This window comes from Apteryx rowi, unplaced genomic scaffold, assembly GCF_003343035.1.
Source record: "Apteryx rowi isolate R43461 unplaced genomic scaffold, aptRow1 scaffold_323, whole genome shotgun sequence".
NCBI lineage: Eukaryota > Metazoa > Chordata > Aves > Apterygiformes > Apterygidae > Apteryx > Apteryx rowi.
Window position 1 is genome coordinate 920121 of NW_020449675.1, and position 27900 is coordinate 948020.

At 62.0% G+C, this 27900-nt stretch overlaps 2 protein-coding genes across 3 annotated transcripts in view; both read left to right on the top strand.

The window, feature by feature from the left end:
- The window catches only part of P3H4 (prolyl 3-hydroxylase family member 4 (non-enzymatic)), a 14380-nt gene extending 8947 nt beyond the window's left edge, over positions 1-5433 (top strand). The window contains exon 9 of the mRNA XM_026071204.1: positions 5078-5433. Coding sequence (XP_025926989.1) covers positions 5078-5433 — 356 coding nt within the window. The remainder of the gene's footprint in view (positions 1-5077) is intronic.
- On the top strand, positions 993-25811 carry JUP (junction plakoglobin). Of its 2 annotated transcripts, none has more exons than XM_026071295.1 (15): positions 993-1034; positions 14745-14968; positions 16048-16301; positions 16840-17078; positions 17692-17893; positions 18631-18775; positions 19500-19603; positions 21309-21647; positions 22092-22247; positions 22630-22749; positions 22948-23098; positions 23505-23626; positions 23924-23963; positions 24458-24627; positions 24926-25811. In XM_026071295.1, exons 2-14 carry the CDS (start codon positions 14752-14754, stop codon positions 24601-24603), a joined length of 2235 nt encoding a protein of 744 aa, XP_025927080.1. In that variant the 5' UTR covers positions 993-1034; positions 14745-14751; the 3' UTR covers positions 24604-24627; positions 24926-25811. The 2 variants fall into 2 exon arrangements, with proteins under 2 accessions (XP_025927080.1, XP_025927081.1); XM_026071296.1 differs by having other exon boundaries at positions 16051-16301.
- Positions 25812-27900: the final 2089 nt, after the last annotated feature.

The following is a 27900-nucleotide window of genomic DNA, read 5'->3' on the forward strand; positions in this document are numbered from 1 at the left end:
CCGGGAGCGGGCCGTAGCGGGGACCCCGCGGCTGCGCCTGGGCAGCGACGGGGGCTGCCGGAGCCTGGGGGGCGTCCCGGGCTGGGGGGCGGCTGGGGCTTGGGGAGCACCTGGGCGTCCGGGAGCGGCTGGGGCTTGGGGAGCACCAGGGCGTCCGGGAGCGGCTCGCCCGAAACTGGATTTGGGAGGATCCCGGCGTCCGGGGCTGGGGAGTGGCTGGAGCTGGAGCTGGGAGGGACCCAGGCGTCCGGGAGCGACTGGGGCTGGGAGGGAGCCAGGCGTCCGGGCCGGGAGCGGCGGGGCTGAGGCTGGGGCGGCAGCCGGGACCCCCCCCCCCCCCGGGGCGGTGCGTCCCGCGCCGAGCGCGGGCCAGAGGCTCCCGCTGGAGGCGAAGCCGCCCGAGACGCGTTTCCTTAGGACCGAGCCGCCGCGGGGAAGGGCGAGGCGGGTGGCGGGTGTCGCGGCTGGATCCGGTCCCGCCGGTCCCGGGAGCGATCCCCTTCCTCCGGGCCCCCCGCTCCGGGAGCGGCTGCGAGCTCCTGCGGGAGGCTCCGCGTGGCGCCGCTGCGCGAAGCGCTGGGAGCTGCCCGGGGCGGCGGGCGATATTCCCGGAGCGCTTTCCCTGCGGAAGCCGGCGCGCCTGCCAAGCGCTGGCGCCGAGGTTTGCAAACGCCGAGGTGTTCGCGAGCGTTTCGGCCCGGCCTGGCCCCGGCAGCGCATCTGGGCGCTGCCCCGCGGGCAGGAGCGGGTTTCCCCAGCCGAAACCCCCGCGAGGAGCTGGCAGCAGATACCTGTGCGGAGAAACTGGGAAGATCGGAGGGGGGTGAAACTCTGCTGTCATTTTGCCTGGTGTTTGGAGAGGAGAGAGAGAGCGCTCCGATTGCGTTAGCGAAGCGATTAGCTTAATTAATCAGGTTTACAGCGCAGATGAAAGGATAATGCTGAAACATTGCTGGGAGTTGCCCGGGGAGGAAAAAACGTAGGTCGTCATACGAGGAACTTGGAGAGAGCCATCGCTGCTGCAGGAGGAGCGCGTGAGCACTGACACACGGGGAAGGGCCGCGACGGCTCGCACTGCTTGTCCTCGGCCAGTCCCGCAGGGCCTGGGGTGGTCGCAGCTGTGTCATTCCCGGTAGGGTTTGACTGGGCTTCGCTATCCACAGGCTCCCCAGGTATCGGGGGCCTCTCGGGTGGACACAGCCCATGAGCAGGGTGGGAAGCAAATCTTGCAAAGTGCTGCTCTCCCGGATGCTGTCTGGCATTGGCGTTGTCAAGTGTTTCGGAGGGGTGTTTTGGGTCTGCTGCTGGGGCTGTTGCTGGTGCATCCCCGTGCAGGACACGGTGTGTGACTGGGCCAGCCTGGCCTGTGCCCTGCTCGCTGGGAGGAGACGGGCAGGGGCAGCGTTCACTTGATGCATCATTCTCCAGTAATGGATCTGGAGAGGTCTGAAGGTCCCTTCCCGTGTCCTTTGTTGATGTTTATTGGAGTAAAAGTGCAGAATGCACAATTAAACTGTCTGCGCTTCTGAAGCCTGTAATTGCTCATCACTCTGGAGGAGTTCCATAAAGTGCCATGAAAAAACCATTTTACAGCAGATTTGGCTTAAATGAGTTGGCCATTAGGACAGGAATGCAAAAAGCTCTTGGCTTAAATGGTTGAGGTGTCTTTTTTTCCCCTCACAACTGGCTCATGCACTGTTCTTGGCTGCGTTAACACTAGTGATGCGGGGCTGTCTGCGGGACACCTGGGTCCTTCAAGCTGCCTCTGCTCAAATACTTTGAAAAGCAGCTGCTGGAAACCCTGCTCGGTGCAGCAGCGACGCGGCAGTCACTTTCGAACAATAGACTTTATGGTCTATTGTCTGGGCGCTGCTGTGCTGGGTGCGTCGCTGCTGGCTCCGGGGAGGCGCGTGCATCCCTGGCGCGGTCCGGAGCAGCCGGCTCTCCCTGGGGCTCTGCTTCTGACTTAAAGCATCGGCAGCTTGCGGTTTGGTTGCAGCTGGAGAGCGTGAAGAATTTCACCTCTGGTCCCAGCGCTGGATTTTAGCATTAATATTCAGTGCTGTCCTAATCCCATTAATTCTGTCCTCTGTTTTGTTTTTTTTTCCACCCCCTTGAAATCCTTAATCAGACCTAGCAGCTGGGATAGGCAACTGTTTTGCAGCTGCAAGGCTTTTCCAGTGAAGGTTGTTCCTGTGACGATGGCTTCCTTTCCAGGCTGTGTTTGGTGTGGGAGCACTTGATGGTGTTTGGCTTCTTATCGCGCTTCCCGATCTCTGGGGTTTAAGACAACAGTCCTGCCTTGCGCGCTGCCGCTTGCAGATGGCAAAGCCTTCGGGAGCGACGCCGGCCGCGGCCCCGCTTCGCATGCGGGGGGAGCAGAGGCTCTTTGCGGAGAACTTGCGAGACTAATTGCAGTGTCTGTACCGAGGCTTGCGCTAGTCTTGAGATTTCAAATTAGACTGGCTTCTAATTAGCAGCACTTAAAAGGAAATCTAGTTTCTATTAAAACAGCACAAGTCTGCCTCAGACTTCTTGTGGCATTAATGCCAGCTTTTGCCTTTATTTCAGCTGGTACTTTCCCACCCAGAGGGGCCTGAAGACGGGGCATGCGGCAAGCCTGGGACCGTGCAGCAGCCTGGGCTCGGCTGGGGGCTCTGCAGGTCCCGGCGTCGTGCGAGTGCAGGGTGTCTCAGGCTGGTCTGTGCAGGCGGAAATCGAGTCTGATGGCAAAATGCTCCAAAAGTTGTGTCTTGCAGACCTCCCATGGCCTGCCTGGCTGTTTAACTGCACTAAGGTGGTGGGTTAAAATGCAGGTGTGGTGACAGCTGGCGAGGGCTTGGGCTGGTTTGGCTCCGACTGAGTCCTTTGCAAGGGGACAGTGTGGCTGGTTTGTCTCTGAAGCCAGTGCCACCAGCCCTGTCCCCACTGCCCTCGGCCAGATCCAGCCCTGCATCACCCGAAATGCACCACGAGTTGATCCAGGTGTGTTCAGGCCTGTTCTTGCCTGTCCTTGCTAAGCCTGTTGACGTTCGGCTGAGTGACGTGCCTGTCTTGGATCGCAAGTCCTGGGGAAGTGTGGTGGCTGCTCGGGGCTGTGGGTTTGGGGACCTGGGGGTGCTGTGATCCAAGAGGGTTTGGGGTGACCTGGTTAATGCAGGTTCCTGCACCCCAAAGCTTGGGGTCTGGGGGCGGGAAGGGGATGCACAAGGTGCTTCTCAGCCTGACCTTCACCACATCAGCGCTCGCCCCTGTTGTCCTCAACATGTGCTTGACCCTGGGCTGGATTTTGCCTTGCAAATTATCTTGTAGGTTATTGCATGCCCCTGTCACCTGCCTGTTGGTGTCTGGGGGGGTGCAAAGCTGTCTGCGTCGTGGCGGAGGTGCCTCCAAGTACCCTGGATTTAATCCTGCTCATGCCCCCATATTCCGCTTTGCTATGAGAGCTGCAAATACGGCTTTGAATCTTCCCACCTAGTGAAAGGACAGTGCAGGGCTTGCGCGTGCAATCGCCTTGGTGGGCGAACCTCCTCGCCTCCCTCCCCAATTCCCATCTCCCGCGCAGAAATAATGTACTTCTCATAAATGGCTATAGGGGGGGAGAGGCAGGAGACAAAGATGTTTCTAATTAGATAGCGGTTCGAAATATCTCTCTAAATCTGCCATCCCTGATTGGTTTTTCTGCGGATGCTGCCAGGCCTGGAGGCATTTCATACTGCTTCAGTCGTTTGCTTCTGAGATCGCTTTGCGAAAAGGGCAGGAGCCTCGTGCTGGAGCGGGGCCCCTCGCACGGGCGCCGCGCGTGCAGATGGTTCGCATCATTAGGCAGCGTGCTGCGACCGCTGCTGTCGTGCTCCAAACCGAGCGGGTCTTCGGGCTCCTTTCGAGATGCCAAGCGGGAAGTCACCGGTTCGGGTGCGGAGCTGGCAGCTGGGTGGAATAGACTGGCTTGGGCTGCTGAGTGTTTTCCAAAAATCCCGCAGCTGGGTCATCAAAAACTGCTCACCAAAAGCTGTGGAGATGAGTGAATACCTGTAACCTCCCTGGGCCGAGCAGCGCTCCATGCTCCGGTGCTTGAGACGGGGTCAGGAGCTGAAAATAGACCCCAGGAGCTTTTCTTCAGTGACCTTGGAGAAGGTCCTTCGCTTCCATTCGGCAGCTTGCAAATGGGGGAACTTACTCCTGCCCTACCGTGGAGGACAGGAGGGAGAGGAGAACATCTCCAGCAGCAAGTTGAGCACGGTCTCCAGCTCCCCGGCATTACGGGGCGGGCTGGACGCTGCTAACTTTTTCCAGGATAATAAGCCAGATGATCCCCGCTGATGGGGGAGCTTTGCAAGCCTCTCCTTGGCGTCGGAAGGAGTCTTGCTCCTTAATTAGGATTCCCATGACGCTGTCGGTGCTTGGGGTGGAGCTGGGGCTTTCGGGGTGTCGCATCTGCCTGGCTGCAATCCTGCTCTGTGCTGGGCGGTGCGGTGCCAGCTTTTGAAGGTGTATCGACGGGTAAAACGTATTTGCTTAGCTGGTGGTAGAGACCTTTGGCCTCAGCAAAGAGCCTTGCTGTAATCACTGTGACACACGGGCAGAGCCCTGGTGACAAATCATTAACTCGCTCCGACAGGCCGGGCGCTGACTGGTGTTGGTGATAATTTCTTGTGAAGCATTTGAACTTTGCAGATGTAATGCAGTTGGATGGAGGAATTAAGCTAGGGTGGAGCAATCCTCAGCCTTGTTCCTTTCCCCCTCGAATTCAGCTCTCGTCTGGCAGCATTGGGGCTAGGTGGCAGAATCCTATATTTTTGGACACCATTATTCTAGCTGGAAATAGCAAGCGAGCCTCAAAGCCTAAATTTAAAAGCCTACAATTATCATGTTCTTAAAGGACAATTTGTTCTTTGCGTTTTTAAAACAAAATAATTTTTTTCTTATCCAGATGGAGTTACTGTGATTAATTGTACTTTGCCAGATCTCCTTTTCGTGGACAAATGGCAAGTTTTCCCAGCGATGTTTCGAACAAGACGGCAAACTTTGAGGAGGGGAGCCTGCGTGGCTGTTCCTGTCCCTGATACTTTTGCAGGTTCCCACGCTAGCAAAATGAGCTGGCAGCACACGACGGAGATGTGCCGGCTGAAGCTGCTGCCCCGGGTTTTCGGCACGTGGCTGCGAGCCAAGCGCTGTGCTTGTTTCCTCCTGATAAAGCGTGCCGATGGCAGCGCCGGCTGCCCCTTTTCCGGGAAGCCGCCGGTGGGGAGGAAGCGTGTGACCACGCAGCATCTCGCCGCAGGCGGCTTCCTGCGCCGGGAGCTGCGTCCCTGGGAGCGGCACAGGCTCCTCTTGCCCGCTTGGTTTGCACCGAGAGGGCTGCGACTCGAGGCAGGAATTGGGCACGTTTGCTGTCTGCGAGTGCAGGTGGCTCGTTCTGATGCTGTGTGAGGAGGAACTTGAGCTGCTGTGGGTTTTTTAAAGCAGCTGTATGAAATCTTGCCCCCTCTGTCTGGCAGGAGGCCTCTAGGTAGGGTGTCCTTGCTGCATCTGCCTCCGGAGTGTTGCGTGGAGCTGTGCCTGGCTTGGTTGCTCAGTCGCTTGTCCCTGTTGCAGACAAATTCCTTCTGCCTGCAAAGTGCAAGAACGTCTGGTCTCGTGCTCTGTGTCTTCGTCGTCCTTGTCTCTGCTCCTGGTCTTAGTTTGAGGAGGAACGTGCCTGGGAAATCCCTTCCTTGGCTCAGGTCTTCCCATGGGGCTGTGGCCATGCTGGATTGCTCTTGGTGCATGTGGTGCCGGCCGGGTCAGGCTCGTTGCCTTGGAGCTGCTGCGATCCCGAGTGTGCTGGTCTCTGGGATCCCCAGGAATGCTTGAAAGTCCATGCAGCGTTTGCCAAAATGGAAATAGCACTTGGAGGCTTCCACACCACCAGACTCTTCTGAATTTATTAATAGGAGAACAGGTCAAGGGGTGAGGAAGGAGCTCAGTGTGGGAGTGTATGGTTGTGTATGTCCTTATTTAGCATAGCAATGAAAAACTTGTGTTAAGGGGCACAAGTGAAGGAGCGGCGCAAGCTGCTGACCCTCAGCCTTTGCATGAAGCTCTCCTGCCCAGCTGCAGGTCTGGCAAAGCTCGTGCTAGGGCTCCTTGGAGCCAGGCTGGGGTGAGAAACGGTTTTTCCATGTGCCGCAGCAGCTCCTGCTTGTGGTGGATGTTGGCTGGGGAGGCTGGCAGAGGCCAAGGCTTTCCTCTGCGAGTACCTCCTAGGAGGACAGGGGAAGGAGCCGGTGGCACGGCACAGCTGCCGGGCATCGCTGCCTGCGGTGCTTTGCACCAGCTCCACCAGCGCTCAGGAGCTGGGAGAGCTGAGTGTGTAGGAGGGGAGGAGGAATACTGTGCTTATGGGCAGGACAAAACGTGAAGGGTGAAGCCAGGCTGCATGTTAGAAATGCTAATTGTCTGATTTTGTCTTAACGGAAGCATTGTTTGAGGGAATAAAAGCTTCTCCGTCCTTTGTCACCAGGGCAAGGTCAGACACCAGATAGAGGTGGCTGAGGCAATGCGGGGTAACTGGGTTGGACTTCACGGTCTGCAGTAGGTAGGAGGCCACCAAGACAGTCCTGCGGTCCCTCGCCCAAGCCCTTGCTGGCCTTGAAAGGTCTCAGTGCTGGAGCAGCCCCAAGAGTCTGGTACCTTGATCTGGTGGAAAAATAGCAGCCCAAGACACAGCAGACCCGTTGGATCGGTGCTGGCGCCGAGCACTGCTGTGCACGTATGGCAGCAAGATAACGCTTGCCGTGCCAGGAGCTCCTGCTGTCCGGTCAGCCTGTGCAGCGGGTCGGCAAATGGGCACCTTGGCCTGCCGCCGTGCGAGTGCAGCGTCCAGGTGTCCAGCTCTTCCCGGGACTCGTGGTCCCCGCAGCCCTTGCGAGGGCTCATCTGCCCCACTCGCATGCTGCGGGAGGGGAATCGTAATGGCCAGCGTTGTGCGTATTCTCGCAAGGGGAGAATACTGAACGCTCTTAATGAATGCTACCTTGTCACTTTGATGTGAAACACTGAAATATTACAGCTGGGACTTGCGTGTGTGCTGGAGCTGTCAGGAACTGTTAATTCGGGTGAAGGCAAGGCGGTTCAAAAGGTTTAGGGAACATGCTCCTTAAAAAGGAGCTCTGCTTTGATGGAGAGCATCAACCGAGCAAAACAGATTGTTGCAGAGAGAACACGCTGCTGAGGCTGGCTTTTGCTGCCAGGGAGCCCTGGGTCTCGGCTGCGCTTTGCAAGGAGGATGTGGTACCCGCGGAGCCGTGTGAATAGCAGAAGCGGGGGCTTTGCACCGGGCTCTCATCAGCTCTCAAACTTAACCTCGTCAGGAGGAGCTGAAAAATAAATGCGGTTTTAAGAATGTCCTCCAATTAAGGAGTCCGGTGAGTCTAAACAGCGACACTCGCACCCTTCGCTGCCCTGCCCGAGTGACTCGAAATAAAGTTCTCGGAGCCTGTTGCTTGCAGGCGGGGAGGCCGGGAGCCGCTCCGGACGGATGTGCAAACACCGGGAGAACAAAGGCGCTCGGCTCCTTTGTTTGCCTGGCTGGTGAGGGCAGCGCTGGAGCGGGGCTGAGGCTGGCGGGCCGCATTGTGCTATTTTGGCTCGCTTTCTAACAAGATCACTGTTCTCTGTTGCCCATCTCCTCCTCATTAAACTTCAAGCTGGTCTCATTCCCTTTTGAATTCCTCGACTTGCCTTCGCTGTAAAGCCCTCATTGAAACGACTTGTGGTAGCTGAAATCTGACTTTAATACTTTCCATTGATGCTGGTGAAGTCTTGAAAAGCTCCTTTCTCTCCCTCCTTGTGCTGCTTGTTCTTGCAAGGGATCCTTTTCAAATCCATTGAAGCCTTTATACAGCGCCGGGTCTGTTGCAGCGTCTGCCTGCGCTTCATTAGCTGTCAGCACGATGGTGGCGCTTCTGGGCTCCGACTGCCTCCAGGCACGATCCGGCCTTGCTGCGGGATGACGGGGGACCACCGCGGCCAGGCAGTGGGTTGCTGCCCGCTGCACCCTGCGGCTTCGCAGGTGCACGGCGCAGCCAGGCCGCAGCCCTGAGCCTTTGCTCGGGTGCTGCTCTCCTGGGTGCACCAAGCCTTCTGCGCACCTGGCCTCAGGACGGCTCTCCTGCTGTCTGCAGCGGGCCCTGCTCTCCCCTAGCATCGCTGCTGTCTTCCCTGCTTTGTCTAAACGAGAATTAACTAATCCTCTGGCTCTTCCAGGCGGGTGGGGAGGACTGAAGATCACTTGCCTCTAGCATAAGTGCTTCTAAAATGGTGGGTTTTTTTCCTTGCATTGCATTTATTGAATTGCCTTAAATGCCTCTTTCCTTTTCTTAAAAGCCTAAGTAACTGTAATTACAATTGCTCATGTGCTTCCTGCAGCCGAGCTCACCCCCTAACACAATGCGGCTCCTGAATGGAGGCAGCTCCGGCTCCGCTGCTCTTTTGTTCTCCGCGGGGCCTGCGAAGGATGCTCGCGAGGATGCGTGCTCTGCTCCAGGGGCTAGGACAGCTCCGCCATTCCCATGTCCTTCTCCGCGGTGGGGCAGGCCGGCGTGCTGCGGACGCGTGCGAGGGCAGCCTTGGTGCTGCGTGCTCCCGCTGCCCCGGCAGCCAGCAGCGTGCGCAGGTGTCAGCCTGCTCGCGAAGAACGGCGTGGCCAGGCATGTGACAGCTCTGTTCTGGCCTGAAATCACCCCGAGTGTTGTTTTTGGATGCTTTAAAAGGAGGTCAAGTCACCCGTGAAACACTGGGGATTTCCAGATTCCCGGAGTGAGCGGGATTCACTGGAAAAGCCCCCAAGGGAGCTGGGGCGCATGGGAGTGGAGGCTGCAGGCTGCAGGTGGCCTTTCCCACCCGCTCACACCACCTCTGCCCTGGTGCCCACTCGTGTCTGGGACGTGGGAAGTGGGGGTGCTCCCGTGCTGCCCCCCCCCCACCAACCCGAGGGTGCCGGCTCCTGTCGAGCTGCCCGGCTCCTCCACCCCCTCCCCACGGGTGCCCGGGTCCCGGCAGCGGGAGCCTCCTCGCTGGCGGTTTCGTGACAAGAAGCCGAGAAGTCCCTGGGCAGTAACTATTTTTGCATGGAGCGGTATTTATCGCTTCCCCACTGCCGCTTTTCTTGGGCAGCCTGGCTGTAAATCAGTGCAGGCTCTGAAGGCTCTGTGGCTGCCCTGCAGGAGGAGGAGGAGGCGGCAGAAGGAAAGGGCTAGTCAGGCAAAAGGATGCGTGTTTACTGGAGACTTCCTTTGCAGACATTGTCTATACAGAGACGATGCTGTCTGGACTCTGATCAAATAACTCTGGAGACAGATGAGCCTTCTGGTCGGGTTTTTTTTACAGTAGTTGTAGCTTCCTCTGTTTTTCACCAGGATTCCTGACTCCAGGAAGCGGGTGGGAGTGGATTTAACCTTTTCACAACTCATCTCTGCTTTTGGGATGCCTGAAGCTCCTCGTCTGCCTGCCAGCTTGGATCCCTGCTGGCTTCGCGTCCTGCGGTGACCCCGCGCAGCTCGGCCCGTTCCCGCTGGCGGTGCCGAGGGGCCGGGCTGCAAGCTCTCCCCAACCCCTCCGTCTCTCCTGGCTCCCCCCACATCTGCCCCACTGCAAGTCCCCGATGTGGGGAAGGGACAATTTCCCCATGGGGCTGTGGCTCTGCACCCTGCGCCGGCAGGTCAGAGCTCAGCTGGGGCCTTGGTGGGTCAATGGTGATGCCGATGATATCGCTCTGTCCTTGCATACAGCTTCCTCTCTTGGTTTAATAGCAGGTTGTTGGGAGGGAGGTGATCACCAGGCTCTTGCAGTAAATGTCCTCATGACCGCCAGGTAGCGGAGGGGGTCTGCAGCCTGTGCCTCTCTGGTGCTTGTGGCTGACAGCTGTAGAGCAGCAGGTTTCTTTGTGGGTGCCCTAAATGCACCTCACTTCTCCCCATTATCTGAACTTCTAACCTCTAGGTCACCTAACTCCTGACCCTTAAGCCTAAGGGGGAAGGAGAGGGGGTCCTGCTTTTGGACTGCTGCGTGCTCCATTGCAAAATCCATCCACCACCGAGAGCATCGCTGATGTGGCTTTGCTGCAAACGGGTCTTTCTGAAGGTCAGACCAGGTTTAACAGCTGTCCTCTGCTGGGGTATGGTCCATCTCTGATCCCTGCTGCTGGGGGGAAGGAGGACATCTAAGGACAGAGCCCAGCAGTGGAGGGTGTGGGAAAGGGTCATGCGCGGGCGTCTGGACCTCACGGTGCGGTGAGCATAGGATGCTTGACACCAGGCTCAAAATGTCAGCAGCTCTGGCAGCGAGTGGTGACATTTGTTCCAGTGGCCCCGTCACCTCGAGCGCTGCCAGCTTTGCTGCCTGCCTGCGCCAGCGACTGAACTCGCAGTGGGCACGGTCGGGCTGGCTGCCCATCACCAGGGTGATGCTCCGGAGGAAAGTGGGTCAAGGTAGCCTGATCCTCCCTGACGGCTGCTGCCTTTAACAAGGTGCTGCGGTCCCTTCTGGGGGGCTCGTGGGGACCGCCGGCCCTCCGGGGCTGCCCTGAGCTCTGTAAAACCTGCTTCCACTCTCCCTGGTGGGGCAAGCGCGGGAAAACCCTGCAGGTTTGTGCCCTCGGTGGCTCCTGGTGAGCTTGCAGGGGATCCCGGAGGAAGGCAGCGATATGGACGCGTAGCCGCGGTGCGCAGTGTTTGCCCCGTCCAGCCATCTCCCTGGTGTGGGGCACCGCAGCCTAGCGGGGATGGCCTGGGGAAAATGCACTCGCGGCACCTCCTTTTGGCCTCTGGCTGCCGGCCGTGTTCCCCGGACTCTGTAGGTCTGGGGCTAACATCAGGCTAGGAACAGCTCCGGAGCAGAGCTGCTGCTTTGCCCCCTTGTAGCTTCCCCCGTCTGTACTGCTTGCAAGGTGCTTTCCTGAGCTGCAGCCGCTTGCCTGCACACCGGGCACGAGAGCCGTGGAGGTGCTGGCTCGGGGCTGGGCCGTTATTTCGAGCTGGCTTAATGCTGGCGCTCATTAGCGCGGACCTATTCTCCTGCCTGTAGCTTGTCTGGGTCAGATCACCTGAGCTCGTGTCTCGGCTCTGAAGAGCTCGATGAGCTTTTGATGTCTGTTAGAGGCTCGTGGTGCAGACGGGGAGGAGGGCGGCGGGGGGATGGTTCATGCATAATGCAGAACTGTGTAAAAAGTTGACGTTTGAGCCGAACTCACGGATGTTTGAAAAATTAAGTGCCTGTCAAATGCCTGCGAATTGCAGAGCGGCTGTTACGGCTCGACCGAGCGTGTGCAGTGTCAGGACCGGCGCGAGCGGCAGCCCGTGTGCCTGCGCCCCGGGTGCTGCGGTACTGTTTGCACCCGCTCCGGGGAGGCTGGTCCCCAGCCCTTGGGGGGACTGATACCCCCTCTCTGCCGCGAAGGAAGCTTTAATGCCCGCAGCTCTGCTCTTCCCTTGCCTGCCCCCATCCAGGGCAGCTTCCCAAATGTCTGTTTGGGGACCTGATGGGTATCTCCTGCTGCCAGGCCTTTGCACACAAGCTCCTTGCTGCGCCCTGGGTCTCGTGATGGCTCACGTGAGCCCCGTCGGTGCCAGCTCCTCCGTCACGGCTGTCCACGCCGCGGGAGCGCAGCGGGGCCGCGTCCTGCCAGTGAACGCAGTGTGCTCCCCCACCTGCCTCGGCTTCTGGCAAGAGTGCCGTGTCCTCTGCTCCCCTCCAACATGGATTACGAGCTCCAGGCCTCGGCGCTTTCCTCTCCATGGGCAGGGAAGCTTTTTTCCTCCTGCCCTCAGTGCTGGCCCCGGGTCCTTGCTGGCATGCCAGGTCTGGCAGGCTGCAGAGCTGAAGGGGGTCACACGAAACCAGGCTGTGCCTGATCCTCGGCTTGCGATTCAGGCACCGAAACCTGTCCTCGGTGGCAGCGAGAGGGATGAGTCCGCTCTGGGGCCATGCAAGCGTCCCGGAGCTTCGCTGCCTGTCGGAGGGCGGCCATGCCGCGGGAGAGGATCGCGGGCGGCTGTCTCCAGGCTGAGCGCAGCCCTGAGCAAGCGGACCTTTGACAGCCTTGCTTTTCTCAGGCCTCCCAGCACGACTCGGAGCTCCTTCAACCATGGTGGCTGGGATGGAGGCTGGCTTTCCCAAATACTGGTGCAGCAAACCCCTGATTGCATGCTCGGTGCTGCCCGAAGGCCGTGGCACCTCCCGGCTGGGCTCGGGGGCTCTGCTCGCTGAACCCCGCGCGGGGCGGAGAGCAGAGCAGAGCCGGGCTTGCCGCTCGCCCCCCGGCACCGTGCGTCACCCAGCTGGCTGCTGTGCCAAACGGAAAACCCAGCTCCAGCCCGCGCCCTGCCGTGGGAATAAGCTGCCTCCAGTAGCTTCCATTAGCGGGTCTCTCCCTCTTCGTCTTTTACTACCTTGTAAACATGCATTATGCACGACCCATTAAAGTTGGAGTAGTACTTAGCGTGCGCGTTGCTGCTTTACAGCTCGGCATTGCGCCGATGGGAGCAGCACCCTGCAATGCTTCGGGGACTGCGGCTGCAGCCGAGGTGGAGCAGCCGGGGCCCCGGTGCTGGGGCTGCCCCGGGCTCTTGCTCTCCTCCGTGTGCATGCCTGCTCCGCTCCAGCCTCTCTCTGGGTCCCCACCTCTGCCCGGCCTGTGCCGGTCAGGAAGGAATTGTTGTACCTGGGCTCGGATTTTTTCCCTGTGAGTACCGGCTCGGGAGGGCTCGGCTGCTCCTTGGGAACAGCCCGCAGCGCTGGGGCGAGCCGTGCCAAGCCCGTGCGCGCTGTGCCGCGCCGGCCCCTCCGCTCTGCGCAATCGCGTCCTCGGCCACCACCCAACGCCCTGACTCAGCCACCGGCGTCGAGGGGGCCCGGGGCTCCCTGGCCGGGGCCGTCCCGCCTGGGGTGCACGGGCTGGCTCGCTGCTTGCTCCAGCAGGACACCGGGGACCGAGGCCCCCTCGCTGCCTCGTAGCAGCCCGGCCATGAGCTGGGGTTGCCCTCGGCTGGAGCAGAGCCGCGGGCCCGCGGCCGCCCCGGTGCAGCTTGTTGCATGAATCAGTGTTTGGTGGAGGCGGTAATTACGCCTCTGTTTGGAAACGCACGGCGCTGCTGCTCCCAGCCGCGGCGGCTGCAACGCGGCGGCTGCTCCCTTCGCCTGTTATCGAGCCTGAAACTCTGACTCATCCCTCCACCACCACCCCCCCGCACGGCTGGCGGGGCCTCGCGCGGGGGGACAGCAGGGGACGGGGGAGAGGTGGCGTGGGCGCCTGAGGTCGGTCCCGGCATGCGGGATGGGGCATTGCTGGGATGCCTTCCCCCCCGCCGGCTCCCGGAGCAGAGCGGGATGGGATGGGACGGGCCGCGGGGGGGCCTGGATGCGCCAGCCGGTGACTCACAGCGCTGCAGCTCTCGCCTGCCCCGTGAGCTCATGTAGGCTTTAACCCTCCCTCGCCCTTTCCTCCCCCAAATTCCCCAAACAAAAACAAGAAGAACCCAGTTCCCCTCTAAAACGCATCTCAACCCATCTGCCCTCGGTCCTGATCGCAACCATCTCGGCTCCGATGTCCCTGGGAGGCGCGTGAGAGCCGCAGGGCTGCGGCACGGTGCAAAAAAACCTGCCTTGCTCCCGCACGTCCTCCTTCAGCCGTCGCGTCCTGGGCTGAGCTGCCTCCTTTGAGCTGCCCCAAACCCAGGCCCTGGCCTGCTCGTGCTGGGGGTTGGAGCCGCGGGTTGGGACCCGATAGACGCTCTCCCCGCCGGAGCGGGGCTTGGCAGCCTTGCGAGCGCGGCTCCCTAAAATAAACGCGCCTGCTGGCTCTGTGCAGAGACCTCTCTGCCTCCCGGTGCTCCCCCGGTGCAGCCGGGAAGAGCAGACGTCGCTGTCGGCAGGAAAGCGAGGCTGGGGCTTGGAGCGGAAAAAACGCGCCGGGTTAGAGCAGCTGGGGAGGAGGCGAGTTTCCCCGGCGCTCGCGCTGGGGACGGGTCCCAGCCTGCAGCGTGCAAACGCAAGCTGTCGGCTTGCACCCGAACCGTGGGGACCCCGTTCCTAGCTGGGGCCGTGCTGGTGTCCCCCCAACCCAGGCGATCCCTGGGAGCCAGTGCCCCGGGCGCTGGTGCTCGGTGCAGCCCGGGGAGCCCCGGGGCCCGAGCCATGCGCCTGCCAGGCAGCGTCCCGTGGGAGAGCCGAGCCCCCGGCTTCGGCCGGTTATTTTTAGTTGCGCGAGGAGCGTCCCAGAAGGACCTCCGAGAGGAGAGGCTCGTTTTATTCTTAGAGCCCAAGCCCCGCGGCTGTCCTCGGCTTGCCGCCGGGTCCCGGCTCCGGAAGCTGCTCTTTAAAAAGCGGTGGTGCGCGGGTGGCGCCCCTTGGCGCGGGGCGGCCGCGGAGGCGACGAGACGCGGTCTCGGGTGGCAGGCGCGGGCTGCCGGCTGCAGGCGGGCGCGCGCGGTCTGCGCCGCTCGCAGCCGCCGTTCGTGCCTCAACACGAGCGGCAAAGTGCTGAGCTGTGGGTTCGTCGTCTCGGTGCCGCCTTTCATCTCGCTCGGAGGAGGAGGAGGAGGGCAGATAGCGATCTGCTCGGGGGCTGCGCGGGGGCAGGCTGCGCTCGGCTGCGGCGGGCGCAGCACTGGGGTCCGCGCCGAGAAGAGGGGTAGGAAAGCGCCTGCGGCAGCCCGGGCTCTGGCTTTGCCGGAGGCATAACTTCTGCTCTCCCTGCCCCGCAGAGCAGCCATGGAGGTGATGAACATGATGGAGCAGCCGATCAAGGTGACGGAGTGGCAGCAAACCTACACTTATGACTCGGGCATCCATTCCGGCGTCAACACCCAGGTGCCCTCCGTCAGCAGCAAGTGCATCGGGGACGATGACGAGGTCTATGGCAAGCAGTACACCATCAAGAAGACCACCACGAGCTACTGCCAGGGAGGGGGCCAGAGCCAAGCACAAGGTAGGGGCTGCGGGGCCGGGGGGGGCGAGCAGGCGCGGGGCCCGTCTGCAGGCTCAGCTGCTCGGTTCCTGCCTTCTTCCACCTCCCCCACAAACTCTCCCATGGCCTGTGCTTACTGTGCTCGTTCTGGGCACTCCTCCACGGAGCCTTCCACACCCTGGGAGTTGTTGCTGCTTAAAATACACTCCCTCCTGTCCTCCTTCCCCTGCGCTGAAAGGCTCTTGCGTCGAGGCGGCGCGCAGCCAGCCCGCACTAGTGCTGAGCTGTGCACGCACATCCAAGCACGCCGGTCGGTTGGCTCGAGATGGGAACATCTGATCCCAGCCCACGGATCAGCCGTCTGCTCTGCTACCTGCCCGCTCAGGAAACCTGTCTCGGCGCAGCTTGCAAACTTGTTGGTGTATGCCGTAAATCCCTAATGGCTGTCCCGTCCTTTGCTCTGCTGCTAGGGCGAAGCAGCGGGAGGTGCAACCTGTAATGCTTCCCCTAGGTTTACCCCTTAAAAGAGGGTTGAGTTGCTCCAGTCGCTTCTGAGGTTTCCCCTCGAGGAAGGGGCCCTGGGAAGTTTAAGTGCCAGTTCCCGTGGGGAGGCAGAGCCCCATGGAGAAGAGCAAACCCTCCTGAGCCCCGCGCGGTCCCTGCTCCGCGTGCGGAGGTGGGAGCTGCAGGTCTCCATCAGGGGTGGGACTGAACCGCTCCAGGTTCCTGGCCACCGCAGCTCTGCCCTTCTGGGCCTCGTTTGTCCCTGCAACCTCAAGGGGGAAGGCCTCCGTATCCTTTTCCTAATCCCCAATGCCATCTGGTCCCAAGTTGCAAATACCCTTAATTTTTTAATTAACGGGCCTTGTGTGACAATTGCTTAATCATGCTGCCTAATTGAGTGTTTTCTTATCTCTGTGCTGCCGTATCTGTTTACACTTTGAAGCCCTGGCTCCTTGCAGAGCGTGCTGGGACTGCTGACGTTGCCGGTGTCATTGTGCTGTGCTCTTGCTCAGCTAATTGAAATTGGGAAGCGGTGCTGGGAACGCTCCTCAGGGAGAGCCTGGAGTCTCATGCTGCCTCCCTCTCTCTCCCTGCAGCAGATATGGAGGCTCAGCTGGCCATGACCCGGGCCCAGCGCGTCCGGGCTGCCATGTACCCCGAGACCGTGGAGGATCGCTCCCTGCTCATCACCACCCAGATGGAGGGGCAGCAGACCAACGTGCAGCGCCTGGCGGAGCCCTCGCAGATGCTGAAATCTGCCATCGTGCACCTGATCAACTACCAGGACGACGCGGAGCTGGCCACCCGCGCGATCCCAGAGCTCACCAAACTGCTCAACGACGAGGACCCGGTAAGGAAGCGTGTTTTGCTGGAGGGTGTCTCAGGGCTTCCCGCTGCTGGGGCGTGCTTTCCCGGCCACAGCGCCACAGCCAGGCTCTCTTCCTCCCTGGCGTCCACTACCGCTTGCTGCTCTGACTTGGCGCTCGTGACCCTGGCTTCGCACCGATACTAAGAGCTTCTTGCCTGCTCCCGGTGTTCCAGATCCCCGACCCTCTGCCCTCCCGCTTCCCATCCTGCGGAGCGCGTGTGTACCATAGTCCTGACCGTACACTGCCTGCTGCTGCTAACTGCAGCGTAGCTCCTGGAGCAGTGTGGATGAGGACTGTTAAAAATAGCAGCCCTCAAACGCTCTGGCTGTGCAGGCTCTGCTGCTCGAATGCCGCCTTTCCCAGCGCGGCGGCTAGGATGCAAGGCAGTCCCAACCGGGTCTTGCCCAGCGGAGCAGGGACCCTTGTGCACCCAGGGGGGCTGTTTTGGGACACGCATCTCTGCTGTAGCGGGCAGCAGCGGGACCGCCTCCAACCCGCCGGCTTCTCTCCCGACCCCAGGTGGTTGTCAGCAAAGCGGCCATGATCGTGAACCAGCTTTCCAAGAAGGAGGCGTCCCGCCGTGCCCTGATGCAGTCGCCGCAGATCGTGGCGGCCGTGGTGCGCACCATGCAGAACACGAGCGACCTGGACACGGCCCGCTGCACCACCAGCATCCTGCACAACCTCTCGCACCACCGCGAGGGCCTGCTCTCCATCTTCAAATCCGGCGGCATCCCGGCCCTCGTCAGGATGCTCAGGTGCGGGGATGCAGGCGGGGAGCCTGGCATGGCCTCTGGGGTGTCCCTGAGGGGACAGTAGAGCCGAGATGTCCCTCCTTGCCTCGCCGTGAGCCCCATAGGGGTGGTTGCATGGTGCCCCATGGGTAGTACTACCTATGGGTGCCCCATGAACTGGGGCAGAAGGCTTGTGTAGAGCAAGATGTACCTAGACCTGGGTCTGTTGTCTCCACTCATGCCAAAACAAGGACGTGGGAGACCTTGAGCCTGTTTAAACTGGGCAAGCCCCGAGTGTCTGCTGCATTTGGAGATGGTATGGGTGCAGGAGGAAGGGAGTGACCCCTCATGCTTCATTGTCCATGGGGCGATGCCCAGAGACCTGGGCTCAGTCTTTGCTGTGCTTCAAGGAGGAGACGCTCCTTGCACAGGGAGGTTCCTCAGCAGCCCTGGGGCTGCGAGGCACCGCAGTGCTGTGCGCCATCCGCGCCCCAAGAGGAGCGTGGGGACCTGCTGGAAGTCCCTCGGTGGGACATACCGCGCGGGGCTCTTGATGGCCCTCGGGGCTGCCCTTGCGGTGCGGCGAGCCCAGAGGCAGCTGCCCGTGTTGATGTGGCTCTGTGCCGCCTGCCCGCAGCTCGCCGGTCGAGTCGGTCCTCTTCTATGCCATCACCACCCTGCACAACCTGCTGCTCTACCAGGAAGGGGCGAAGATGGCTGTGCGCCTGGCCGACGGCCTGCAGAAAATGGTTCCCCTGCTCAACAAGAACAACCCCAAGTTCCTCGCTATCACCACTGACTGCCTTCAGCTCCTCGCCTATGGGAACCAGGAGAGTAAGGTGAGCCCCGGGGAGCCCGGCCTCCCTTGGCTGGCTGGCTGCCTCAGCAACGCTGGGGGCTGCTGATGGAGGATGGAGGCGGCTGCAATTGCCCAACCTTGCTCCTCTGGTGCTTCCGAACTCGCAGACAAAAGCCCGGGAGGGCAGGGATGGGAGCGCCTGCCGTCTCGGCCCTTCTGCCTCCCAGCAGCGGCTGGAAGCCGAGCAGTTGCGTTGTCTGCAATGCTGTCGCGTCCGACTTCCCGCAGGTGGAATGTCCCCGAGAGCGCAGACTGTCCCAGTCTGGCCGGTAAATCGGCTCAGCTGGGTTTCTCCCACCGCCGCTCCGGGCAACATCTCTATCTTTGTTCTTAGGCTGTTTCTCCTCCTCCTACACACTAATCGTTCCAGCCTCGTTTGGCTGCGCTACATGGGGCAGTGAGGTTGGGTCCCGCTGACCTGCTCCGACGCTGGCTGTGGCGGGGGGCGATGCTGCCTGTCCTGCCCGGGGCGGCAGGACAGGGGATGGCCGTGCACGGGGCCCTTTTGGCCGGGGAGGAGGAGGGGATGTGGTGACACTGCGTGGCCACATTAGAGGCAAACTGAAGTGCTCCCGTACGCACAGAAGTTGGACCTCTTGCCTGAATTGCATCCTAACTAGCACAAGCTGGAGAAACCAGCCCGGCGTTCCTGGCAGCCCTGCTCAGAGCCTGGCCAGAGCCGCCGCGTGACCCAACCCTGGCCTTTTTGTCTTGCAGCTGATTATTTTGGCCAATGGAGGACCCCAAGCCCTGGTGCAGATCATGCGCAGCTACAACTACGAGAAGCTGCTCTGGACCACGAGCCGGGTGCTCAAGGTGCTGTCGGTGTGCCCCAGCAACAAGCCTGCCATCGTCGAGGCTGGTAAGGGAGGCACTGGGGGTGCTGCTGCTGCTGCAGAGATACTGTCTTTGGCCTCCTTGTGAAGCGAATAGGAGGATGATGGTGGTTTAAGGATGATGTGGTTGAGAATGTCAGGCCTCCCTGAGGCTGCTCTCCAGGGCGTGCTTTGGGCAGGGCCCTAGAGCTACGGGCTCTGACCTTCTCCTCTTGCAGCAGTGGCTCTGGCTGGCCCTGCCTGTGCTTGCTGCTAGCCCTGACGCGATGTGCTGACTGTCCCCCTGGCCCTGTTTGCTCCCCATCCCTATGGGCACAGAGTGGCCAGGGGAGACCCTAGGGACTACAGCCATGGAAAAGTCCAAGGGGTGGCTGTCTTGCCTTGTTCAAATGGCCGGGAGCTAGTGCCATCTCGCAGCTGGTGTGTAAGACACGTCGCAGCGCCTTGCACAGCCTAGTAAAATCACCCGTGTGTGGCCTGGTTTCTTGCCTTAAAAGCCTGTCAAGACGCTTCCCTGGGACTGTGTGTGGGCAGGAGCTGGTCCTGCTGGCTGGCAGGGAGCTGTCTTCCTGCACCGTATTTAGCCTCAGCTAAACGAGGCTACACTGTGCGTTGGAGGCATCAGTCAAGTGGCATCCAGCCTACACTTGCCATGCAAAGACCTGCTGTTGCTCCCTTTTCCTCTGTGCTGGGGAAGCTTTGCATGTTTGGATATATATAGATGAGCTGGGTGTCTCGTTTTCCCGACAGGCGGCATGCAGGCTTTGGGCAAGCACCTGACCAGCTCCAGCCCCAGGCTGGTACAGAACTGTCTCTGGACCCTGAGAAACCTTTCCGATGTGGCTACCAAACAGGTGAGTCTGCAGGACCCAGAGTTGTGCTTCAACACAGGTTTTTGGAGAGCTTCTCCGGGCCGCAGCTGGGGACCGTGCCAGTCTGCTGGGCACTCCAAGTACGTCCCTCTCTGCTGAGCTGCTTGCTGATGCCGAACCAGCAAATCCAAAGTGTTGTCCTCGCCTTCGAATCCCTGCGAGCCGCCGGCTGCAGCGGCATGCTTGCCTGGGGCTGGCCGAGAGGGGCCGTACCCGAGCCCTGCGGAAGTGGGAGATCGCCTGGAGTCGCAGGAGGCTGCTCCCTGCCCACGGCTGTTCCCACGCCGGCTGGCTGCGTCACCGCGCTGTCAGCGCTCGTGCCATGTCCCCGGCTGGGGGACGAGGCCACCAGCAGCTCTGCTCACGCGCTCAGCACGGCATCGCTGGGGCTGCTGTTTGCTCTGACTCACAGGAGCCTCTGCCAGACTCTTCTGGCAGGCGCTCACTGTCTGCCTGACTCCTTCCCCCAGCGAGGGAGCTGCTATCGCGGCACAGATGCAGTGGGAGCCGTGGGACACGGTGCAGGGGCTGGGTGGCAGCCGGCTGCGACAGCGACCCGGAGCTCTGCTCCAGGGCCGCCCTTCCCAGCCCTTCGCCGTCTCCTGATGCGTTCCCCATGCAGCGCTTGGGCTGCGTCTCCGCACAGATTAGCGCCTGATGCAGCGTGGAAACTATTTGGGCTTGCGTTGGAAGGCATGTAACTCGGTCCCCTGGCTCCGCAGAGAGCGAGGGGAGGATGTGGCCGGGTCGCTTTAACTCCTTCCTGGCCCTGCCCACGCTGCTCGCGGCTGCCCGTGCAGCTGCGATCTTTGTCGCCGTGACCCCAGGGTTGTTCGGGGAGCGCTGGCTTCTCACGCTGCCCTGAACAGCTGGGGGCTGTATTGTCTGCGTGTTTCCAGCAGGGAAAACCTGGTGGAGATATTAAACTCTAAGTAAAGCTACACACGTCTGGAGCGCCTGTCGCTCACGCTCTCCAAACAATGCGGAGGAATAGCCGTGGTTACACGAGCCCGGAGGACTGGGATTCTTGTGCTGGGAAAGGCTGCAGCGAGCGAGGCTTCCCTGCAGCCAGTAACCCTGCCCGGACACGAACAATTGTTGGCCTTTGGCATGGGGAAGGGGCCGGCTGGGGGCCGTGGGATCGTGCAAGCCCTCTGCGTGTTGAAATTTGGCAAGCTGCAGGCCCGGATGACAGTGTCTTTTGGGCCTCAAAGGGAGGCTGGTTCCCAGGGAAAGGTCAGCAGCTGAATGGTGCACTGTAGCGCCGAGATGGGCAGATCTCCATGTGTCACGGCTGGATGCAAACGCCGTCGCCCTGCCTCCGCTGCCTGCTCCGGCCCGAGCAGTCGGAGCAGAGCAGTGGGGCAGGGGCAGAGGGGAACCCAGCGTCCTCCGGGGAGGGCTCAGAGGGGGACGCACGGGGCTGGGGTCTGCGGCAAGGAGCTGCGTGAGCTCACACAACTGCAGACACCCGCGCCTGGATCTCAAGGGAGACGGAGTCGGGTTTGGGAGGAAGAGCACGTATTTGGGGGGGCAGATCCTCTGAATGATGGAAGGAGCCATCCTTGCAGAAGGGGAGCTCCTTCTCCCTGGTGCAGGGTGTCCTCCCTGTGCAAGGGGGAAAGCGGCTCTGATTCCCCACGCCCAGGAGGGGCAGAGCTCTGACCTCCTGTCCCTGCTCCTGCAGGAGGGCCTGGACGGCGTCCTCAAGATCCTGGTCAACCAGCTGAGCTCCGACGATGTGAACGTGCTGACCTGCGCCACCGGCACCCTCTCCAACCTGACCTGCAACAACAGCAAGAACAAGACCCTGGTGACACAGTCTAACGGGGTGGAGGCCCTGATCCACACCATCCTGCGGGCGGGCGACAAGGAGGACATCACCGAGCCGGCCGTGTGCGCTCTCCGGCACCTCACCAGCCGGCACCCCGAGGCCGAGATGGCGCAGAACTCCGTGCGGCTCAACTACGGCATTCCCGCTATCGTCAAGCTCCTCAACCAGCCCAACCAGTGGCCACTGGTCAAGGTAAGGGGCCAGCGGGCTGGGGGACGAAGGGAACCCAGCGGCTGGACTTGAGAGACCCTCCGGGCTGCTGGTCCGTGGCGGGGGTGCGCTGCCCGTTGGGATGGGTTTGCAGCTGGTGCTGCGCATGGAGCCTGCTTTGGCTGCTGCTCTTGCAGCCACGTTTCCGCAGGGCTGCGTCCTTGACAGCAGCTAATGGGAGGAAATTGCTCGTGCCCTGCTGCTTTTCTGAAATCAATATTTGCCCCCGGCCTCCTCCGCAGGGAGGGAGGCGGATCCGGTGCCGGAGCGCAGCGGGGCTGCAGGAAGCTGAAGTCAGCGCGTGCTGCGCGGAGGGGGATGGGCCCGGGCTGGGCCGGCGTTGAGAGCTCCTGCAGGGTCCTGCCCGGAGCGCTCGCTGCTCCCGTCCCCCTGCGAGCCGGATCTCTCCTTCCTCTCCTCCTCCAGGCTACTATAGGTCTGATCCGCAACCTGGCCCTGTGTCCGGCCAACCATGCCCCGCTCCAGGAGGCCGCCGTGATCCCACGCCTGGTCCAGCTGCTGGTCAAGGCTCACCAGGACGCCCAGCGTCACGTAGCGGCAGGCACGCAGCAGCCGTACACAGTGAGTCCCAGCAGCGGGCGCTGCCGGGGGGCCCCTCGGCTCGGGTGAGCTGTGCCCCTCTTCTCCAGTCCTGGCGTGGCCTGGCTCCCCCCAAAAGCCGGCTGTCCCCCGGGGTGCTGCTCTGCAGCAGCTCTTCCTCTCCCACCCCTGCGGGTATCCGCGCGTCGCAGGAGCTCTGCCTGCCCCGAGCGGCCCGGTGCCACTCGCGTTGGAAAGAAACAGCCATGCGGTGACTGATCCCTGCCCTGCTGGGGAATGCCAGCCCCATCTGCAGCCCCCTTCCTCCAGGACGGGTCACCCTGTCCCCAAACTCAGGGTGGCACCGTGTGGTCATGCCCTGCTTGCTGCTCCGGGCCCTGGCTGAGCGCTTGTCCCCTTGCAGGATGGAGTGAAGATGGAGGAGATCGTGGAGGGATGCACAGGAGCGCTGCATATCTTGGCCCGGGACCCCATGAACCGGCTGGAGATCTTCCGGCTCAACACGATCCCTCTCTTTGTGCAGGTCAGGGGCTGGGGACAGGGAGGGCCGGGCTCCCGCTGGCCGGTGCCGTGCCGTGCCGTGCCACCTCCCATCTGCAGTGGGTCAGGGCCAGGCCGGCCGTGGCGCTCGGCTGGCAGCGCCCGCGCGCGTCGGGCCGCATCAGGAGCACAAAGGCGGCCGTGCCGGCTGCTTCATGTTGCTGCTAATCTCTCCTGACAGCTCCTGTACTCGCCGGTGGAGAACATCCAGCGCGTGGCGGCGGGCGTGCTGTGCGAGCTGGCCCAGGACAAGGAGGCGGCAGATGCCATCGATGCGGAGGGGGCCTCGGCTCCGCTCATGGAGCTGCTGCACTCCAGGAACGAGGGGACGGGTGAGCGCCGCCGTGCTGCCGCGCGCCGGGGGCTCTCCTCGCGGCTCTGCCCCAGCCTGCTGCCGCCCCGTCTGCCGCTTCGGTCGCCGCCGGGGCGGCGTCGCCTCGAGAGCAGCTCGCTAGCGGGTGGTGGGGAAGAGATCGCTCTGCCGAGGACCCGGGCGCAGGGCAAGAGCAGCAGCCCTACGAAGGGAGACGGTGTCGGTGCGCGGGGGCTGCCGCACCGTAAGGGTGCGCGGGGTGCTCGGACGGGTCCGTCGTGACAGTCCTGCGGTGGCGCAGACCGTAACGAGCTGCAGAGCGGGCAGCTGAGCTGGGAATCGCTGGGCCGTCTGCGGCGAGGAGCGAGGCTCCCCGCGCTGCCGCCTGGCACGCGGAGCTGAGGCTGCCTCCCTTCCCCCCGCAGCCACCTACGCAGCCGCCGTGCTCTTCCGAATCTCCGAGGACAAGAACCCCGACTACAGGAAGCGTGTGTCCGTGGAGCTCACCAACTCCCTCTTCAAGCACGACCCCGCAGCCTGGGAGGCGGTGAGCATCCCCCGCGGCACGGCGCTCAGCCCGGGGGAACGGGCCTCCTGGGGCAGCTGCGCTCTGCCTCTAAAAGCTGCTGCCGCCGCTGCCTCCTCCTCCTCCTGCTAGAGCTCCGACAGGAGCAAACGGCCGGAGGTGGGAGGCGGGAGGCAGCTGCAGCCTTGGCTCCAGCAGCTCTGGGTCGCGGTACCTGCTCCCTGCGCTCCTGCAGCCGCGGGATGGGGCCGAGCATCACGTGCTCGCCAAGCATCGTGCGCACGCATCCCCCTCTTAAACTGTCGCCTTCTTTCGCAGGCTCAGAGCATGATCCCCATCAACGAGCCCTACTCAGACGGTGAGTACGGCGCGAGCTCTTCCAGCAGGGTCCCCCCCGCCCTGTTCAGGCTCTGCGCTGGCAGGGCAAACGCATCTTCTCACCAAAGCCGAGCTGATTTTAAGTGCTCTCGACAAGCTGTCTTGGGCAGCTGCCAGCGACGTGCCGGCCAGGCCTGCCTCGGGATGCTCAGCCCGTCGCTTGCGAGGCTCCAGGTCCCGGTGGACGGGGCCAGCCAGGGACGGGCAGTGGGCACTGGGGCTAAAACTAACCCGCAGGCACCAGGTGACCTGCTGCCCGCCTTCGCGTCCGAGCGTGCTCGAGCCTTTCGCCCCCTCCGCGGGGAGCTGCGCCCTGCAGCCGCTCCTCTTCGTTTGGGTTTGGGGCAGGCGGATGGCGAAGGGCCGTCGTGTCCCTTGCAGCGCCGCGGGGGGACCGGGGAGGGTGGCTGAGTCCTGGCAGAGTCTCCCAGCAGCCCCAGCTGAGGTTGCTCCATGTCCCTTCTCCCCCGGCAGAGCTGGACCCCGGCTACCGCCCCATGTACTCGGGTGACATCCCCCTGGACCCCATCGACATGCACATGGACATGGACGGCGACTACCCCATGGACGCCTACAGCGACGGCGTCCGGGCGCCCTTCGCCGACCACATGCTCGCCTAACCTGCCCCTCAGGCCCCGCACCAGGTAGCAGCCGTGCGCGCGGTGGCGGCGGTCGGGGCGCCGGGCGCTCGTCACCGGCGCACTCCTTCCCGGAGCGGGACGAGCAGGGCCACGGCGAGGTCGGAGCCGCTCTCGGGACCCTGGCGAGCCGTCACGGCGCCGGGCGCGGGGCGGCATCCGTTCCCGCGTGGTCCTGACTGCTGCCTGCTCTCGCTGGGGAACCCGCCAGCCGGGAGACGGCGCGCGGGCGGCCGGCCGGGGCTCGGCCCCCCCCTCCGAACCCCCTCACCTGCGTAACGCGACTCTCCCTGCTGCGCTGCAGGTATTTCCTCTATACGGACGAGGGTGGCCCCAGAGCTGAGCATTCGCAAGAAGGGCTTGGGAGACAGAAGTGCCTGAGACGACAGACTTTTCCATTCCCACGAGAGGTTTTATTTTTTCGATTTGTTTTTTTTTTCTTCGCTGTGGGTCCGTGGAGAAGGTCCTTCCTCCTGGGACTGCTTCAAGCACCTGCTGCCGCATCCAGCATCCAAGATACTGTTTCTGAAGCTTTAAAACACACAAATCCTGCATCATTATCGACCTTTCACGGGCAAAATAGTCTTTTCTATAAATATATATTTCTTTTTTATTTTTAATATGGTGCCAACGGCTTTTGCCGTCTTTAAGTTTGTGCTTTCTAACTTCCCCAATATTTGTTCTGTGTGTTAGTGTTCTAGAAAAGGAATCTAACATGGGGAAAAAAAACCTTTGTTTTCTGTGAACTTTAACTTAATCAGATCAATCAGGAGTTTGCTGAAAACAAACGGTGCTATATCCCAGGACCTTCATTTTAGCCATCGGGATGTCTGCGGTTTAATTCTTTCCGATCAGCCGTTGGGGAGCTGACTTTGTGTAACTACCTGTCCTAACCGTAACAATAGAGGAGTGACTCCGGCATTAGGAACTGTGTCCTTGTACTGATCTTTGTTGCACATTTTAACCTGTTTCCCTTCTTTTTGGTGAGTGGTGTGTTTCCGTCCCCTCTTCCCTTATCTAATGCATTTTTAAAAGAGGCTGTAGAGCTGATGGTGGTTTAACACTTCGACTGGAAAGGGATGGACTGTTACTGGAGTGTGGTTCAGGAGTGGAAGATTTTATTATTTCTGTAAGTTGTTTTTGTATAGACCAAAGCAAAGAATAAAATAACCCCCCCAGCCCCGTGTTGCAGTGAGCCTCTTCTTCCGACGGCTCGGGCAAGGTCCCTGAAGGCCCTTTGGGAGCGGGATTCGGCGGAGGCTGCGGACGGGGGACCTCAGGGGAGGAAGACTCAATGCTCAGGCAAAACGGCCTCCCTGGGGTCCCGGGCACGCGATGCTCTGCCGCCCTGGTGCAAAACAGCAGCTACGGCCAAGTCGGGGCGCGCGCCTGAGCGCGCTTTTCGCCCTTCCCTCGCCCCGGCCCCTCGCGTTGGGTCGTTAGCATGCTGACTCCGTCCAGGCTTCTCCTCTGCTCTGTCAGGAGGTAAAAACTCCCAGTAATTAAGATGTTTGTTCATTAAGCAGCATCACTGGCGTCTCATCTCTGCTGCTGCGCTGAGCTCATTTTAATGAGCTCTAGGGGATAAACACGCTTGCTGCGAAGTGAGCTTCGCCGGCTGGTAGAGCAAAGGCTGGGGGGGGCTGCACGAGGCTGGGTTAGGAAAAGTGATTTACTCCAGTCCGACCTAGTTGCCTTCTTCCGAAGCCCTGCTGTCGTAGCAGGAACAGATGGCAAAAGGAAATATTCTCAACTTAAATGCTAGCTCCGACAGCTGCTCCCTTGGAGAGCAACGTGGAAGCGGAGCCCGGCGCCAGGCTGGGATCGTGCTGGGAGATGGAAACTGTCTGTTCACAAAGTTACCTACAAACTTTGCGGCCGCCCATCTGCTCGGCGGCAGCCTCCCCTCTCGCCCACGGCGGCTCTGCAGGCGCTTCCCGGGGCCTCGGCATGGGGATGCATCCCCGGAAAGAGGCGAGGGGATGGGGACGGTGATCGCCGGCAGCCTGCCGCCCCGGGCTTTCGCTGGGCTCTCCCCCAACACCCTTTTGGGCAAGAAGGCCCTCGAGTGAGCCTGGAGCCGGGAAATCACCCGTGGCAGGTCTCCACGGGGCTGGATGCAGAAGCAGGGGTGTATTTTTCACCTGGTGGGGGGCAGGCACGGGGGGGGCTGCAAGGGTGAAACGAGGTGGCCCCGTCCCGGGCTCAGCCGTTCCCGCTCCCTGTCGGCCTCAAACCCCGGCTCTGTCCTTGCACTTTTGCATGACCCCGTGGCCAGGGAGGAAAGCGGGGGCGGAGGACGGGGAGGCGAGTGCCTGATCCCTGCTCCGCACCGCCGACCGCAGCAGCCTGGGCTGGGGCAGGAGGGAGCCCAGGGCAAAGGCAGAAGGGGCTGGTGCGGGAAGGGGCCCAGCCCCGGCGCTGCCCCGGAGGTGCGGGAGAGCCGACATCCCGCGGCTGAGCTCAGCTCGGTGGCCGAGCCCCGGTGCGGCAGGGACGCGGCCCAGCTTCCTGCCGCGGCCCTTGCCAGGAGCAGGGATGAGCAAAACAACAGCTGGTTTCCGGGAGCGGAGCAGCGCCGGCCGTGGGCGCCCCGTGCAGCTCCCCGCCGCGCATCCGGAGGCAGCCGCTGCCGTTTGGGCGAGAGCCCGGGAGTGCCGGCCAGGCCAGGCCTCCTGCAGTGCTGGGGAGCGTTGGGGCATCCCAACCTGCCTCTCCGCGGGCGCAGGGAGCTGGGCAGGTCCCCAGGGTGACGCTGGGAAGCCAGGCTGCCCCGTCCGCAGCCGGCACCCACCTCTGTGGTCCCAGGAGGGAGCCGGGTCTGGACCGGGCTCCGGGGAAGTGGCAGACCCCCTTGCCGAGCCGCCCCACCTTTGCTCCGACCCGGAGCGCCCCTGCTCCCCGCCTGCCCCGCGGAGACGCGCTGAGCTGCAGGGTCTCGGCTGGCCTGTCGCTAGCGGCCTGAGCGTGCCGCTGGGCCGGGGGCGGCCGCTGCGCTGCCTCGGGGCTGCGCTGCTCCCCTGGCCCTGCCAAGGGGGCCTGGGCTGAGCCCCTGCACCCAGCGCCCGTTTCTCCATCTCGCCCAACATCTCCAGCCTCTTGATGCCACCTGGTGGCAGCTCGTCCCGGCGGGGCTGGACTCCAGCCTGCAGCCCTGCGCCCGTCCGCTCCCCGAGCCGGGAGCCCTTGGGTGCCCTTGGCGGGAGGCTGGGCTGCACCAAGCCTGGAGCATCACTCTGGCTCTGGGCTCTCCGCGCTGACCCCGCTGCGAGGCTCAGG

Bases quoted from the DNA above. Each gene is read 5' to 3' on its own strand.
- JUP (XM_026071295.1), top strand. From the start codon at position 14,752: ATGGAGGTGATGAACATGATGGAGCAGCCGATCAAGGTGACGGAGTGG. The intron at 17,894-18,630 runs GTGAGCCCCGGG...TTTGTCTTGCAG, and splicing joins ATGGGAACCAGGAGAGTAAG to CTGATTATTTTGGCCAATGG. The intron at 21,648-22,091 runs GTAAGGGGCCAG...CTCCTCCTCCAG, and splicing joins ACCAGTGGCCACTGGTCAAG to GCTACTATAGGTCTGATCCG.